The 18,709-nt window shown below is 44.0% G+C and overlaps 1 protein-coding gene and 1 pseudogene across 2 annotated transcripts; both read right to left on the bottom strand.

Annotated features, from left to right (window-relative positions):
• Positions 1-4,491: 4,491 nt before the first annotated feature.
• LOC310771834 (metal transporter CNNM2 pseudogene) lies at positions 4,492-6,075 on the bottom strand (annotated as a pseudogene). Its single transcript has one exon. The product of its transcript is annotated as a metal transporter CNNM2 pseudogene (transcript).
• Positions 6,076-9,658: 3,583 nt separating this feature from the next.
• On the bottom strand, positions 9,659-18,541 carry LOC310771833 (arsenite methyltransferase-like). Its single transcript, XM_083664348.1, has 11 exons — positions 18,403-18,541; positions 18,103-18,151; positions 17,594-17,721; positions 16,507-16,657; positions 15,935-16,071; positions 14,677-14,746; positions 14,152-14,233; positions 13,899-14,030; positions 11,596-11,735; positions 11,388-11,510; positions 9,659-10,335 (listed from the first exon to the last, which is right to left on the bottom strand). The coding sequence occupies exons 1-11, from the start codon at positions 18,417-18,419 to the stop codon at positions 10,228-10,230; spliced, it is 1,137 nt and encodes a 378-aa protein (XP_083520474.1). The 5' UTR covers positions 18,420-18,541; the 3' UTR covers positions 9,659-10,227.
• Between the last annotated feature and the right edge of the window lie 168 nt (positions 18,542-18,709).

Raw genomic sequence — 18,709 nt, 5'->3', positions numbered from 1 at the left:
AACCCGGGTCTCCGTGGTGGTACAGTGGTACATCTACACTACCCAGACGCTCCAACTGGAGGGATCAGCATGTTGTTGGTTTTAAACAGCAGTTCATGGTGATTGAAACCATTCCCTTTTTGAACTGTAACTACTCCTACCTACTTTAAGCTAGACGCTCCATTTAAACCTTAAATGAGTCATCACTTTTAGGACTCTATCATCTTAATTCAGCTTTAATTGATCTTTTGCGCTGTTGTGAAATTGCAGTTTATGTTTTATGCGTTCTTTCAGCCTTTATAATGGCACCCTGTGGAGCCAGCCTTGAGTGTGTCTCACTCTAGCAGGCTGTAGTTTTTACAAAATTCACACATTTTAAAACTGTGACATTTGAGTTCACACAACTATAACACTACATACAAATATTTGATACAGTACATCAGACTCCTGATCTACTTCTGCTCTCACTCACAAAGTCAAACGATGTATAGTTTTTGAGATATTAGCGTTTGTTTGGCACGGATTTTCAGCCTTATTTCATAGTTAAACGCTGCAGTGGGAACCCGGAAGTGCTTCTTTGTTGCTGTGATGTCACGCTGACTCATCCGATTGAACATTTGATCAAACTATTTTCTCATCATATTGATGAAGTGTCTATCGCCGATATATATTGCTATTGTTTGATCGCCCTAATCCCCCATAAATCCACCAATCTCCAGAGAAATCACCTCGCCGTTACAAAACCTCTCAAAAGTCCAGATCAAATGCGAAGCAAATGGCACACTGTATGTAAGCTCCCCAGGTACTCAGGCACACTGTAAGCTCCCCAGGTACTCAGGCACACTGTATGTAAGCTCCCCAGGTACTCAGGCACACTGTAAGCCTCCCAGGTACTCAGGCACACTGTAAGCTCCCCAGGTACTCAGGCACACTGTAAGCTCCCCAGGTACTCAGGCACACTGTAAGCTTCCCAGGTACTCAGGCACACTGTAAGCTTCCCAGGTACTCAGGCACACTGTAAGCTCCCCAGGTACTCAGGCACACTGTAAGCTTCCCAGGTACTCAGGCACACTGTAAGCTCCCCAGGTACTCAGGCACACTGTAAGCTTCCCAGGTACTCAGGCACACTGTAAGCTTCCCAGGTACTCAGGCACACTGTAAGCTTCCCAGGTACTCAGGCACAGTGTAAGCTTCCCAGGTACTCAGGCACAGTGTAAGCTTCCCAGGTACTCAGGCACACTGTATGTAAGCTTCCCAGGTACTCAGGCACACTGTAAGCTTCCCAGGTACTCAGGCACACTGTAAGCTTCCCAGGTACTCAGGCACACTGTAAGCTTCCCAGGTACTCAGGCACACTGTAAGCTTCCCAGGTACTCAGGCACACTGTAAGCTTCCCAGGTACTCAGGCACAGTGTAAGCTTCCCAGGTACTCAGGCACACTGTATGTAAGCTTCCCAGGTACTCAGGCACACTGTAAGCTTCCCAGGTACTCAGGCACACTGTAAGCCTCCCAGGTACTCAGGCACACTGTAAGCCTCCCAGGTACTCAGGCACACTGTATGTAAGCTCCCCAGGTACTCAGGCACACTGTAAGCTTCCCAGGTACTCAGGCACAGTGTAAGCTTCCCAGGTACTCAGGCACACTGTATGTAAGCTTCCCAGGTACTCAGGCACACTGTAAGCTTCCCAGGTACTCAGGCACACTGTATGTAAGCTTCCCAGGTACTCAGGCACACTGTATGTAAGCTTCCCAGGTACTCAGGCACACTGTAAGCCTCCCAGGTACTCAGGCACACTGTAAGCCTCCCAGGTACTCAGGCACACTGTATGTAAGCTCCCCAGGTACTCAGGCACACTGTAAGCTTCCCAGGTACTCCGGCACACTGTGGTATGTGAGACCAATGCGGGTCAGACTTCAGAGGACTGTGCAGCTCCACAAGCGGCATCAAATTAATTAACAATGACTTACAATACAAAGCACTTTGAACTGAGTGTGCGCCGCGAACAGAGCCAGACTGACGGCAAACTTTGACCCGGCAGCACTCCCTAAATCAGGTGCTTATGGCTTCCATGAGAAGCTACAGACCAATCCCCTCTGGAGCCAGGCCAGTAGACGCACCGACACCCATTACATTACATTACATTACATTACATTACATTACGTCATTTAGCAGAGACTTTTATCATTTTGTCAACAGTAGTGAAATCAACTGTGCAACAGCGTCTGCATCAGCCAAAAACACCTTTTAAAAGAAAAAGTAGCATTTGTTTTTTAATAGAGGATGGTTAGTTCAATTAGGGTCCAGGTGTAGCCTGAGAACACCCCATTCACAACTGCCAAGTTCCAACACTGTGCCTCTGTAAATAGTTAACTGTGCTGAAAACAAACAAAACCATGTAATGCTAATTTGGCGGAGAGAACATATATCTAATTTCTGGTAATGGAGCTCATTGATTTTTTTCTCTTTTTCTGCTGATTAATCCTCTTATAGGAAAATCAAACATTATAATGGCCACACACACACACACACACACACACACACACACACACACACACACTGTATCAATCCCACTTTTCCCACGTTTTAAATAATGCCAAATCAAACATTATAATTACCACACACACACACACACACACACACACACACACACACACACACACACACACACACACACACACACACACACACACACACACACACACACTGTATCAATCACACCTTTTCCATGTTTTGAATAATGCCAAATCAATTGCAAACCACGCCAGACCCCTTGTGTCTATGTTTCATCGGGCTGCGTGTTTGTGCATTCGTCATTATGCAGAAATTAGAAGCTTGCACCAAATCTACAAACACTGCCAGTAATAACTTAGGCAGAGGCAACAAAGAGGAGGGGGGGTAAGCTATGCAAAACATCAGGTAAACTGTGGGTAAACATCATTCTCAAATGCCATGCACACACAAACACATCACGCACACAAACACACACACACACAAACACATCACACACACACACACAAACACATCACGCGCACGCACACACACACACACACACACACACACACACACACACACACACACACACACACACACACACAGGGGGCTTGAGGGTGTTAGAGGCTGTTATTCATTATCCACACGACTGCATTCCGGGGCTGGACAAAAGGAGTTATCGCCACCATCACTCAGAGGCGAGCACAAGTGAGGGAGAGAGAGAGAGAGAGAGAGAGGGGAGAGAGAGAGAGAGAGAGAGAGGGAGAGAGAGAGAGAGAGAGAGGGAGAGAGGGAGAGAGAGAGAGGGAGAGAGAGAGAGAGAGAGAGAGAGAGGAGAGAGAGAGAGAGAGGGAGAGAGAGGGAGAGAGAGAGAGGGAGAGAGAGAGAGAGAGAGAGAGAGAGAGAGAGAGGGGGACTTAAGCAGGCTCTCAAACAAGATGCCTCCACCTGATAACCTTAGCAGCACCGCTGTTGCACCATTCCCACATGTCCTAATGCATTCACAAATCAGAGAGAGAGAGAGGGAGAGAGAGAGAGGGGGGGGGAGGAGGGAGAGAGAGGGGGAAGGAGGGAGGAAAGAGTAAAAAGTTGAATGGAGCGATTGAGGGGAGAGGAGGGAAAGGTAAGCGTAAGTGAGACAGAGAGAGAAAGGGGGGTGTGTGTGAACATTAACACAGAGTGGAAGTGATGGAGAAAGATAACAACATCCCCTCTCCTCCTCCTCTCCCTCCCCTGTGCAGGAAGCGGCCAGAGTACCGAGGCAAGTGCAGCTCAGCACTGATGTGGCCGCTCCACCAGGCGGGCCAGATAAGAGCGCCCAGTGCCAAAACACCCCCCTCCTGCCCTTTTTCCTTTAGGACCTGGAATTTCTTGTGAAATCTTATGGGGGGGGGGGGGGGGGTATTGCAAGAATTCTTCTCCTTCTTTCATTCCTACAAATCAGGTTGCATTTTGCCAGCTCACACATCTTGACCTTCCAGTGTGCCGAGCAGCAGGAGGAGCATGTACAGTGAAGGATTGGGAGGATCACCACTATGACATAACTCACCTGACCTGATGTCCCGCAAAGGGCAAAGCTCTTTGTACATTGACCTTTGTCACTTGAGGGATGCCAGATGCCAAAAGGCACAGTTGTCTTTAAGGACGTTTCTATTTGACTTGTTTATCTGTCTTCTAGTGTTTAAGGTGTAATTGGACCCTTTCACAGCAAAACCGTTTTGAGCTGGTAACCAATAACATTTAATGATGGCCCTGGCACTGGAACACCTAAATGGAATGGAACCATCATGAATGGTATTGGTTACACCTGCTTTACCACCTCAAAACGGTTGCTGTGAAATGGGTCTATTGGGCATAATACTTCAACTTTAGGCGACAAGGACTGATGAAAGTTTACGATTGTTGATGGAAGTCTGGATAGCAATTAAGACAAAGATTGAGAGAGGAGTGTGATTAGGGTCAGGTTAATTAAACTGCTATCAATCTACTCAGGGCCCAATTTATTGACACTGAATCATTGTCAAGCGCGCAGCATCATCTCTGATAACCTCCTGCGCACTTTACGCATCTGATAACCTCCTGCGCACTTTACGCACGCGTAAACGGACTCACCTTTTTTAAACTCCTCCAGCATTGCGTCCAGCTTGGTGTCATTGAACACAAAATGCAGTGGGTGACTGTAAAACTTTGTGATGGTTTTGAGCGGGGTGCAATCATCCGGGTCCACGAACGCCAGGTCCTTCACGAACAGCAGGTCCACAATGTTGGACCTCTCGCCCTCGAAGACGGGGATGCGCGTATAGCCGCTCTTCATGATCTCGGACATGGCGTTAAAGTCGAGGTTGCCGTCGCCGGGGATCATGAAGCAATCTCTCAGTGGCGTCATCACGTCCTCCACGGTCTTAGTCCTAAGCTCCAGCGCGCCCTGGATGATGTTCAACTCCTCTTTCACCAGGTCGTTATAGGGGTCAGTGACGCGCAGCATCTCCAGAAGCTTCTCCCGGTTGTACACTGTGCCTATCTCCTGCCCCAGCAGATAATCTAGCAGTTTGCTTACCGGGTAGGAAGCGGGGAAAGTGAGCAGCATGAAAAACTTGGTGAGAAAGATTGATTTTGCGCCCACGGCGAGGCCATGTCTGGAGCAGATGGCTTGCGGCACTATCTCTCCAAAGATGACTATTCCAATGGTGGACATGACCACCGCGATCAACCCAGACCCAGCGATATCATCCAGCAAGATGGTCAGCGTGGTGTTCACCAGCACGTTCCCGAGGAGAAGTGAACAAAGCAAGTAATTCCCTTGGCTCCTAACGGGCCCGATCTTTTTGGCATAATTCCTTTCCCTTTCCGTGCCGCAATTCTGCACTATCTGCAGCTCCATGGGGTCCAGGGCCATCAGGCCCAGGTTCAAGCCGCTGAACATGCCCGACAGACAGAGCAGCATGGAGATGAAGATGACCTGGAGCCAGAAGGGCAGCAGAAACTTTTTCTCCTCCACCACGATCACTTTGGTGTCGTCCCCGTCGTGATAGACCCAGGTGTTCTCCGTCCACGGGTCGTGCATCCCGGCCACTGCCACGGCAGGTGTGGAGGTGGCGATGCACAGGTAATACGCTTTACTCCTCTCCGTCTTCCGCAGAGGCTTGACCTCGATCTCAACTATTCCCGACGTCTTGCGGCTCAGAATGATGTTTGGCAATATGATGATATCCGAAGTCCTAATGCCGCAGGGGTGCAAGCCAGACGTGTCCTCTTGGCTCTGGTTGTCCCCCGAGGAGCTGTCAATGTTCCCTATCGCTCGGGTCCGCTCGTGTTCCGTGAAGGCGATTTTGGACCAGGTCTCGTTGTTGATGTTCTGCCCGTACACCCTCAACTTCACCCGGGAGCGCTCACTCACCCGCAGGTAGCCCTTATCCATGAAGGAAATGTCGTCCGTGTCCTCCAGCCGGAGCCCGATGATGACCGTCTCCGGCTCGAACCCTTCCTTGCCACTTGTCGGGGCGACAAAACAGCCGGTGACAGTTAAGAGAATCATCGTCAGAGCTCGAACCCGGCTAAGTGACGCCATTTTCGCAGCGGTGGGTACTGGGGATGACGGTTCTGCTGCCATATTGATCACGGGGCAACCGACCCCCTGAATGAAAAAGGATGTTAAAAATCAGAGCCAATCGGAGTCCGCCGTCATCTCCGCCGAGGGTTGCCGTGACTTGTGCATCGGGACCCCGCTTGTTTCCACTGCGCGTCCAGACCGATACTGATGAGTGCTGAGCAGGGCACAGGGCGAGCTGCTGCCTCCCCTCATGTCCCAGAGACAGGCGACGGCGGCAGCCAATCACGTGGCGCGGTTGACCGGTGGGCGGGGAGTTCACAGCCTCCTTGGCGAATCACATTCCAAAACAAGGGTACCTCATGTCAAGAAAGACAGGATGGTCTCTCTCTCCTCCTCATGACTTTAAATATGTATTTTTTTTATGGGAGGCAATGTGCAGCGTCAGGTTAGTAACTACATCATAGACGTGTTGAGTCACAATTTGAGTCAGCCGTGGGAAGACATCCAGAGACTCAAAACTATCTTCCCTATAGCACAACACACACGAGGTTGCCTATACTGCTGACTAACTGCAGTGTCTTTATTCTTTCTTTATTTGTGTTACTTCTCAAGAAAACATACTATGTCAATGAGAAATATCCTACATTGTAACACATTATTACCATCTTGCGTGGAAAACACAAATGTGTTGTCCCAAAGAACACGTGTGTGTTTAAATCAATGATTCTCAACACATCTTTTTCATATCAAGGACCCTAATTAGTCCACATTTAGAGGCATGGACCCCCATTTGGTAAGTCCACTATTGAGCCACCTCTCTGTCCCAAATCTGAGAATATGTGTATTGTTAGAAGATTCTGTCCAGAATTCCTTGACAATCTGTATTGTACTGTAGGTAGAGAGATAGTGAAACTATGATCAAAACAGTCATTCTGCATTCTCTAATTGAGTTCGCCTACTTGTAAATTAAGTTTAACAATCCATCAATTTGATGGGCATCCATCAAATTGATAGTGCCCTCCTCAAGGACCCTTGGTGGTCCCCGGCCCCACATTGAGAACCACTGGTTTAAATGACACATATACCTAGTGTGAGTAGACCTACTATGACACATCTATACCTAGTTTTACAGTTTGAGTAGGCCTACTACTGTATGACACATCCATACCTACTGTAGGTTTACCATGTGAGTAGGCCTACTATGACACATCCATACCTAGTTTTACAGTGTGAGTAGGCCTACTATGACACATCCATACCTACTGTAGGTTTACCATGTGAGTAGGCCTACTATGACACATCCATACCTAGTTTTACAGTGTGAGTAGGCCTACTATGACACATCCATACCTACTGTAGTTTTACCATGTGAGTAGGCCTACTATGACACATCCATACCTAGTTTTGCAGTGTGAGTAGGCCTACTATGACACATCCATACCTAGTTTTACAGTGTGAGTAGACCTACTATGACACATCCATACCTAGTTTTACAGTGTGAGTAGGCCTACTATGACACATCCATACCTAGTTTTACAGTGTGAGTAGGCCTACTATGACACATCCATACCTAGTTTTACAGTGTGAGTAGGCCTACTATGACACATCCATACCTAGTTTTACAGTGTGAGTAGGCCTACTATGACACATCCATACCTAGTTTTACAGTGTGAGTAGGCCTACTATGACACATTCATACCTAGTTTTGCAGTGTGAGTAGTCCTACTATGACACATCTATACCTAGTTTTACAGTTTGAGTAGACCTACTATGACACATTCATACCTAGTTTTACAGTGTGAGTAGACCTACTATGACACATCCATACCTAGTTTTACAGTGTGAGTAGACCTACTATGACACATTCATACCTAGTTTTACAGTGTGAGTAGGCCTACTATGACACATCTATACCTAGTTTTACAGTGTGAGTAGGCCTACTATGACACATCCATACCTACTGTAGTTTTACCATGTGAGTAGGCCTACTATGACACATCCATACCTACTGTAGTTTTACAGCGTGAGTAGACCTACTATGACACATTCATACCTAGTTTTACAGTGTGAGTAGGCCTACTATGACACATCCATACCTACTGTAGTTTTACCATGTGAGTAGGCCTACTATGACACATCCATACCTACTGTAGTTTTACAGTGTGAGTAGACCTACTATGACACATCCATACCTAGTTTTACAGTGTGAGTAGGCCTACTATGACACATCCATACCTACTGTAGTTTTACCATGTGAGTAGGCCTACTAGGACACATCCATACCTAGTTTTACAGTGTGGGTAGGCCTACTATGACACATCCATACCTACTGTAGTTTTACCATGTGAGTAGGCCTACTAGAACACATCCATACCTAGTTTTACAGTGTGAGTAGGCCTACTATGACACATCCATACCTAGTTTTACAGTGTGAGTAGACCTACTATGACACATCCATACCTAGTTTTACAGTGTGAGTAGGCCTACTATGACACATCCATACCTAGTTTTACAGTGTGATTAGGCCTACTATGACACATTCATACCTAGTTTTGCAGTGTGAGTAGTCCTACTATGACACATCTATACCTAGTTTTACAGTTTGAGTAGACCTACTATGACACATTCATACCTAGTTTTACAGTGTGAGTAGACCTACTATGACACATCCATACCTAGTTTTACAGTGTGAGTAGACCTACTATGACACATTCATACCTAGTTTTACAGTGTGAGTAGGCCTACTATGACACATCTATACCTAGTTTTACAGTGTGAGTAGGCCTACTATGACACATCCATACCTACTGTAGTTTTACCATGTGAGTAGGCCTACTATGACACATCCATACCTACTGTAGTTTTACAGTGTGAGTAGACCTACTATGACACATTCATACCTAGTTTTACAGTGTGAGTAGGCCTACTATGACACATCCATACCTACTGTAGTTTTACCATGTGAGTAGGCCTACTATGACACATCCATACCTACTGTAGTTTTACAGTGTGAGTAGACCTACTATGACACATCCATACCTAGTTTTACAGTGTGAGTAGGCCTACTATGACACATCCATACCTAGTTTTACAGTGTGAGTAGGCCTACAATGACACATCCATACCTACTGTAGTTTTACAGTGTGAGTAGGCCTACTATGACACATCCATACCTACTGTAGTTTTACAGTGTGAGTAGACCTACTATGACACATCCATACCTACTGTAGTTTTACAGTGTGAGTAGGCCTACTATGACACATCCATACCTAGTTTTACAGTGTGAGTAGACCTACTATGACACATCCATACCTAGTTTTACAGTGTGAGTAGGCCTACTATGACACATCCATACCTAGTTTTACAGTGTGAGTAGGCCTACTATGACACATCCATACCTAGTTTTACAGTGTGAGTAGGCCTACTATGCTTGTTCTACATGTACTGGTTAATCACAGTATCTAGCTTCCCCTCGTTTGTTGATTTGTGCCATGCTTAAAGTCTGGCACAAAAGAGTTCACGATTTAACCCAGAAAAAGAAACATATACTTGTTAAAATAGGAAATTCAATTGAAAAGTTTATTGAAGCAGCTATAGATAAGATCAAATTAAATACTATAGTATAAACAATGTCACAATGTCACTACGCACACAAATGATAATCTACTTCACAAATCCATCACATTAGAGCAGCTAGTGTCAGGTAAAGGTGAGACATATCAAACTCAAATGAGTAAGATCATAGGGGAATACAAAAACGTGTGACAAGAGAAGTCCCACACTGTTCTACAGTTTATAATATTGTTGAGGATTGTTGAAACATTTTGAATCTTCACAATGAGTGTTAAACACTCAGTGTTTGAACATTGCCTTAACACAAAACTTTGATTTGATGTATGGAACATATATTTATATAGAGTGCACAGGATTTTTTAAGGGAAACATTTTGCACAATAGTGTGTATCTTAAGGGTATAATTGGCAATTGTGCACTTCAGATAAGGCTGGGCATCTCAAGGACCCCACCCACATGTCCTTTGCATTTCTGAATTATTTTTGAAATGTCAATAAAACACAGCGCAACGACAAAACATATTAGGCAATAATCAATTCCATACGTTTGAATTAGTATCATTTTGCATATACAGTAGCCACTAGCCTATGCTGTTGGGCCTCCATTTCCCTGCCCTCTCTTCTCCCCCCTTTTTCACTTGCAGCAGGCAGCAGACTGTGTGCTGCAGCACCCCCCTGTGGCTGGAGCTGGACTTCCTGTCCCCAGTTGCAGGATCAGCTCAAACGGATTCACAATGTCCGCCTGAATGAACAATGCAACACATAAGTAATAAGGTATTTAAAAACCACAACCAGATCCATGGAGATATTCCATGCACAGTTCCTCCAAAATGGATGAATTCATATAAACACTCATATATGCATTCCATGCTTTGAAATAACTCAGGTGTGTTCTCTTCTTTTTAGACAAGTTGAATTTTGTGTATAATATACAGTATGCATCAGGATAGATGCTGTTGAAGCCTTTGAATTTATGGCTACTGATTTATGGTTTTTATCAGAATTAGCTGTGCTTGTACACAGTGGATGAACAAGACCAAAGGCTTTTTATTACTATTATCAACCCGTTAGCCACACTGATTAGAGAACAACGTCTTCAGCTTGATTTCACTTTAAAGAGACAGTCCAAAGGGTAAGACCTGGGATAGATGTGGATAAATCACTAAGATATAGTTGTTTGTCCTTCTGTGTCCAGGTCAAACAAAATGGCAAATCCCCAAACTTCAGAATGAAAGTATCATGAATGACTTAGGGATCAGGGTGCACGCTGAAAATATTTTGTGTATGCAGAGATGCGTGTGTGTGTGTGTGTGTGTGTGTGTGTGTGTGTGTGTGTGTGTGTGTGTGTGCGCGTGTGTGTGTGCGCGTGCGGACAAAACGACCATGAGAACTGATAAGATGGCATTCCATTCGCTGAGAGAAGAACATTCCTTCCTGTTCAAGGTTCCCCAGCATGACTCCACAGTCTGGTTATGACTCCAAGACAGCTGCTTGACCTTGTGTGTGTGAATGTGTGTGTATGTATGTTTGACTGGGTATGTGGGAACGTGTGTGTGTGTGTGTGTGTGTGTGTGTGTGTGTGTGTGTGTGTGTGTGTGTGTGGCATACATCTTGGTGCATGCACGCACGCATGTGTGTGACTGCACAGTTAAGTCAGTGGGGCTCTCTGGGCGTGTCACACAGTTGAAGCTGACACTATGAGCATACTGACCTCTAGTGTTCAAAGAGAAACCAAGCCAAGACATTTCCACATGCAGGAATTTAGCTGCGGCTCAAAAGGATGGCGGTGCTGACCTTAGGCTTGACTCCGCAGGCCTCACTAGAGGCCCCTGGTGGCTGGAAAGTGAACTCCTCGGCAAATCTGCTCCCGCTTAGGACGCTGGCCACCTCGCCATCCACGGGCACTATTTCACCCACCTGTGGAACACACCAACAACCAGCGTGATCGACCTACATGTGCCAAAGACATTTAGCAGCTTGAGCTGTTCCAGCAGCTACTCACCTTGAAGGTGTACTGACAGTCAAAGTGGAAGCTGTCCTCCACCCCTGTAATGTCCCCGTTGTAGATGACTTGACAGGCCTTTCCACGGTCTTTAGGGACCTTGAACAGGCGGTATGTGGCAGAAACAAACTTGAACTCCCCTGCACCCCAGAACAGACAAGAGAGAATTCATTAATGCCCAAAACAAGTCAATCTGACCTACTATCAGCTATAATGCCTCAGTGTTTTTATCCATTAACTCAGGGGTTCCCAACCTTTTTTGTGCCAAGGACCGGTAGATACATGGAAAAAAAAGTCGCGGACCGGTTGTCAATTTGAATGGTTTTAGTTACATATATATTTACTCACCAGGTGGCGACAAAGGGTAAATAACAGCCTTTTGTGTTGTACTGTATGTAGCCTACAGTATTTATGTTTTTGTTTCAACTACAAACATAAATAAACGTCAACTTGAAACTAGGTTTCAACTACCACACATAGTCTATAATAGTATAGCCTATGTTTATTAAAAAAAAAAAAGAATTGGACCGGGCTCGCGGCCTGGTAGGAAATGCATGGGGGCCGGTACCGGTCCGCGGCCCGGTGGTTTGGGACCACTGCATTAACTGATCAACTCACAACTGAATCTTGGTCTGGACTGAACCAACACAGTTTAGCTAAATCTAATCATAATCTAAATAAATTCATTCAAACTGCATTTGATAAAGCCTTTAATGGGGTCAGCACTGAAGGGAGATACATTAGAGCAAGGGTGGGCAATTATTTTTCATGGGGGGCCACATGAGAAACCCAGATTGTTGCCGGGGGCCGAACAAATATTGTCATGCCGTAACCCATGGATGGGTAACTTTGATGATAGAGAGGGCCACAAAAAATGTCCTCGCTACCAGGTTTTGCTGAGGGCCAAACGGCGCCAGCGTGAAAAATTTGGTGCATTTGAAGCCAGGTTTAGAGGAATAACTCATTTTAAATTAACAGTTGTGATGTCATTATTCAGTCTTAACCACCAATATTTCATCCTTTTCTCACTCACTCCTATGTCACCACCTGCTCTCAGGGCTTGAAATTAACTTTTTTGACCACCTGCCAATATGGCTGCTAGATTTTAAAGTTACCAGCCAATTAGAATTTCCACTAGCCAAAATGTTTTTCTTGAAATAAATCAGAATATGAGTGGGTTAATTTAAGCATAAGTATCAGTAAGTGGCCTGGGATGATCAAAGCCTGTGTTGAGGGTCACACGAACAAAAATGCAGTCTTGAAGCTAAATAAAATCCAAAAACCAATGAGTTAATTATTTAAATTTCTAATTCAATGTAGCCTTTTAGTCATAAAGATTATTGAAAGATATTCCATCTTCCAGACTGAAATGCTATAACAGAAGTGGAGTATTGGCCAGAATGACATGAACATTTGGACACTTATTCAGCGGGTATCTTGCAAGTTGCGTTCAGTGCACTGTGTAAAAAAAAAAAAAAAAAAAAATGCAATTCCATCGCGGGCCACACAGGTGGCGCGTAGTTTGCCCATGTATGCATTAGAGTAACTCAAAGGTTGGAGGAATGTGAAAATTAAGACATTATTATTGAACGCAAATGGGTTGAGTTATTTTTCTTTGCGTAACTAACTGTAAACACTTCATCTGTCAGTTTTAATTTAAATCCCGTTTTGTATTAAACAGGATTAAAACATTTTTGGATGAACATGGTTTAAATCGGTTGAAATAAAAAATAAAATAAAAACAACCTGATGCTCGTGTTCATGAAAGGTTAAATTAAAAGTTTGGTGCAGCAGAATCTTTAATAAGCCACATGTTTTAATCCAGTTTAAAAGTTGTTGCAGCCTTAAAGGAACACTCCGCCCATTTTCAACCAGCTTTGTATCATTAGAACATCAGTAGTATATCAGAAAACTGTAAACGGTTTTGAAGTCTGTCATTTAATTTGACAGTTATTGAGTGTTAAAGTGTGGACCAGTGACATCACTGGTCCACACTAACTCAAATTAATAACTCATTAACTCAAATCAACTCTCAATAACTGTCAAACTAGATGAATGATGACTAGTTTGACAGTTATTGAGAGTTGATTTGAGTTAATGAGTTATTAACTTGAGTTAGTGTGGACCAGTGATGTCACTGGTCCACACTTTAACACTCAATAACTGTCAAATTAAATGACAGACTTCAAAACAGTTTACAGTTTTCTGATATACTACTGATGTTCTAATCATACAAAGCTGGTTGAAAATGGGCGGAGTGTTCCTTTAAGTATAGGCTTTAGAAACAAAGGAACAAGTCCCACCCAGGATGTCCTGCAGTTCCTTGTTGTCCACGGTGATGACGCTGGCGCTGACCAGCCGTGGCGGGCTGAAGCCGACCGCCTCAGCCAGCTGCAGCAGATCCTCCCACCACAGCGCTCCACCAATACACTCGCCTGTCAGTGTCAACATAAGGAACAGTGTGGCCAATTAAACGTGTTAGCTTGACACTTTCTCGTTGTTTATTTTGGCAGGTGTCTGTGACCTTTATGGTAGTAAGATATTACTCCGACGTACCCCACAGGACTTTGTGATTTTTAATTTCCTCTGATAGTCGTCCACTGCTGTAGACGTCACTGAAGTACAGCTCACCACCGTTCTAATAATCAACAGTGGCACAGTAGTTGCAGTTTATGCAACCTAAATAGCTTAGGTTTACTACAATATAATACAAACTAAATATAATACAATATAATCCAAACTAAATAGCTTAGGTTTACTACAATATAATATGTGATATATCACCTCTTATAATGTTTTTTTGTTGTTGTTGTTGTTGTTGTTGTTGTTGTGTGTGTTTTATGTCTATTTACTATGTGACTGCATGTCTATTTGGACGGTGGAGTCTGCAATAAAGTTTGATTGAATACAAACTAAATATAATACAATATAATACAATATAATACAAACTAAATAGCTTAGGTTTACTACAATATCATGATGAAGTAGATTGTCTTGTGGAGGCATTCCACTGTCTTTTCATACTTTGTGACATGTGATTTATAGAGACATTAAGAGGCAAAGGCAATAATCAAAGTGTACCTTGAGCACGCGGTAGGCTTCAGTCAGCACCCGCTTCTTGTCTGGAGAGAGATTCACCACACAGTTGGAACTAAGTGACAGAAGATCAAATCAAAACACTTAATCCACATTTGTTTGATTGGGATCTCTAGAGTTGCATAGTACTGAATAAACTATAGGGCTGGGCAATAATTCAACATTATTGTTTATTGTCTTTCGGTGGAATAACATTGTGATGATATGGTGGTTTGGGATATTGTGACACAATTCTGCTATCTAAATTGATGATAACAACATGTTAATGTTATTGAAAAATTCAGTGACAAATGAGGTATGCATTACTATTCGGTTCAAAGGGTTGAACATCAATTTGAATTTGATTGGTTAATGTGATTTTGCATACACGAGCCACATTCTGATGTACAGTATATATATATATTTATACAACGGGTAGTTCCGGCCGAGCAATTTGATTGGACAAGAGGGATCCTACCAGTGCCGATATTTCACGATAACGCACTGGCGCTTCACTGTGTGTAGATCACTCCGCTTCACAGCTGCTCTAATCAACAAAACGCTTCAAGCAATATCACACAAGAGGGAGTGCCGTTGTCTAAAACGTTTCACAGCTGCTCTAATCAACAAAACAAACACCAGCCACGTTACATTGAACGTCATTCACAAAGCATAACACAGTTACCGACAGCGCAAAGATGGATTTATTTCCTAACATAACTAACTAACATGCCATCACCAGACTCTTATTTCACGGGCTGTACAATAAATGGAAATTTGCAAATCAATGTGTATGATAAAAAGTAGGCAGCCTGCAGTTAATTAGACTACATTTTTGGCAACTGGTAGCGGAACGCTGAGGGGACTATTTTTGTTGGCGGAGGAATAAATAGGCCTGCGGCCTCGTGCCTACGACCGAATCACAGCAGTGACGATATTAGCCAGCACTCCCTCTCGTGTGATATTGCTTATATATATATATATATATATATATATATATATATATATATATATATATATATATATATATATATATATATATATATGTTAAGTAATACACACACACGCACATTTGTGATGTTGATTACAACCATATTGCCCAGCCCTACTGAAATATGAGGGAGAGAGAGAGAGAGAGAGAGAGAGTGTGTGTGTGTGTGTGTGTGTGTGAGAGAGAGAGAGAGAGAGAGGGAGAGAGAGAGAGAGAAAGAAAGAGAGAGAGAAGAATACAGAGCTCAAGCACAAGTATGTTGTGATATCTTACATGATGATATCAAAAGAGCTCTCTTCAAGCCCAGCCTCTGTCAGAGCCTCAATGTAGCCCTGGACAAAACTGACATTGGGTTTCTTGTAGCCAAACTCTTGCATGTGGTAGTCCACATACTTCCTGGACACTTCCAGCTAGAAAAGAACAGAGTTGCGTGAAAGTTCCCTGCTTGGGAAGCATCGTTTTTGACAAGGGTCCTCAAAGGGACATCTTTCCATTGGCCAATGACACTTATAACACACAGGACGCGTAAGCGCAGTGCCACGGCAACTGTTCGTTTTTAGTCATTTCTCCAAGGAAATGTGTTGTGTTGAGAGAGATTAAAAGCAGCACAGAGTAGGCTATCAGGGCTGAGAACTGAAACGGCTATTCAGTAAAAACAAGTTTGGTGATTCATTCAAAATCCAGCATGGACAGGTTGCTGCATATGACTGTGTCTATGACCCTTTACTACACAATTCTGTCATCTTGGGTCTATCACAGAACATGAAGATTGGCATGCAGCCATGCACAGAGCAAGAGGCTACTAAAGCCAATCAGCCTGCTGCCATACTGTGGCACTGATCTACCTGCTCCTCCGTCATGTCAATGCCGGTGACGTGGCCGCTCTCGCCCACCAGCTGGCTCAGCAGGTAGCAGTCTCTCCCACTTCCACTGCCCAGGTCCAGTATCCTGCTGCCCTCCAAGCACTCCGGCACCACCAGGCCGCAGCCATAGTACCTGGGGAAGAGGGCGGGGATTTGCTACAAGGTGAAGAAGTGACATGAGAGGAGAACAAATGGCAGAGTACTGTAAGGTGACCAGATTTATCAAATGAAAATCGGGGACATTTGCAGTCCGGCAATCAATATATTATAAAAATATCCAATGTTATTACCTATGAAATAATAATGGGGGATGATTCCAGTTTAATTTATTTTGTCCATGGCTGTTGTACTGTAATAAACAGTACAACCCCCCCCCCCCCCCCCCCCCCCCACACACACACACACACACACGTCATTCACTTTACAAAATGTCAATGTGTTCCCCAGCAGCATTGGCCTGGCCTTCCGAACCTACAGCGCCAGATGTTTTATGAATAGCCTCAGATCTCAAAAAGTATTTTCGGTGGAGTCCTAATTGCCTCTTCATTGTTCAAGATCTAGTGAAAGAGCTGCAGCAGAACATGTAAACACTTGTTGGATGCCTGGATCAAAACATGGACTCATAGAATCCATTCTCATTCAGATAACTTGAGATGGGAACGGTCAAGGGTCCCCTTTGAAATTGACCATATATGCCGGTTTTTCAAAATTCATTATTTAGCCCCCTTCCCAACAAGGTAGCATGGCATTGTTTGTCCCAACGGATGCTGTAGGTCATTTAAGAATGAGCCTGCTAGAGCTATAGAGTCATCCACAGACGCCAGTAGAAAATCGGGGACATTTTCAGGGACAGCTCCAGCCGGGGACAGGTCACCAAAAACGGGGACTGTCCCCGAAAATCGGGGACGTCTGGTCACCTTAGAGTACTGTACATGTACGTCTGTGTCAGTGCTCTGTGTCATGCAGACCAAGTTGTGATTATGCTTATATTAGACTGTAAGTGTAAACACTACCAAATACATCCTTTGTATGTCAGATGAAAGTGCGCCAGCAGCAGCGGTCCACTTACTTGGCACTGACTTCAGGATGCACCTTCTTCAGAGCCTGGCGGATGAAGGCAGGGATGGGCTGGGCCGGGCTCACACAGGCATTGCTCTTCAAGTCCGAGCTTTTCTTCAGCACATTGCCATAGTAATCCTGAGTCCAGACATAGTCTGCTTTAGTCTGGCTCCCTATCGGGGTCCATAAAATCAGTTCATAAACCTTCAATTTGGGTAAGCTGTAGGCCTACAGTGAGTTGATTGTTGCATAAATAAAGAAACAGTGTGCACAGAACTTTAGCAGCCTACTCCAAAGTTGATAGATAGATAGATAGATAGATAGATAGATAGATAGATAGATAGATAGATAGATAGATAGGTAGATAGATAGATAGTCCTTTCATAAATGCATCATGTTGACAGCAATTCAGCCTGACTGACTACTGATTAAATCGCTAAGGAGGAGAATATAGACTACTGACATGTTCACAGGCTATAATAATAACACTAATGTATGTGTGTAAGGGTGACACTCTACCTTGACATCCACATGAATAGTGGTATCAGCGAAGCCCTTTGCACACGCACTTTAAAAACAAAACAGACATCTTATCAGCATGCAAGTTTTTTCAAGATCATTGTCAGATTTTCACTTCATTAACTGTTCTGCTTCACGTGTAACTATACGGGACTTTAATTTGTAACCTTAATTGCTTACGTTACTAACGTCAAATAACTCCATTAGCTACGTAAACTGGTTTTAAAGTAATTCGCCTAGAGCCTAGAGACAAGTTAAAATGTCCGTTTGGTTGATCTTATAAGCGTACCATTTTCTTACCCCTTTTCTTCGGCCATCCCGTTTACTGTTAAGGCAAAGTCGAGTTAACCTTGCAAGGCAGCTAGATTAAAGTCCAAAATCTGCAGATTGAAGAAATATTTATTGCGTTGTGTTTATGACCCGGCTGCAAGTATTTCCCTTCCGGCTCGACAGCTCCCCCTGCTGCTCACTCCTTGGAATCACAGTTGGACCCTGCTGCAGCAGTAAACGCAGTCTAGTTTGATACAGTATCAGGTGGAACCTTGAACCTAAACTGTCTTGAAAAATTTAATGTTTGCATGTTTATTGCAATTTCCAAGCTCAAGTC

The sequence above is a fragment of the Poromitra crassiceps genome (genome assembly GCF_964638095.1).
Source record: "Poromitra crassiceps genome assembly, contig: HAP1_SCAFFOLD_1341, whole genome shotgun sequence".
In the NCBI taxonomy this organism is placed as follows: Eukaryota; Metazoa; Chordata; class Actinopteri; order Beryciformes; family Melamphaidae; genus Poromitra; species Poromitra crassiceps.
The sequence above is the reverse complement of the archived record's forward strand: the minus strand, read 5'-3'. Positions and strand labels throughout refer to the sequence as shown.

Coding starts and splice junctions, on each gene's coding strand:
- LOC310771833 (XM_083664348.1), bottom strand. Junction 16,072..16,506: donor TTGACATGACGGAGGAGCAG/GTAGATCAGTGC, acceptor GTTCTTTTCTAG/CTGGAAGTGTCCAGGAAGTA. Junction 11,511..11,595: donor ACTGTCAGTACACCTTCAAG/GTGAGTAGCTGC, acceptor TGTGTTCCACAG/GTGGGTGAAATAGTGCCCGT.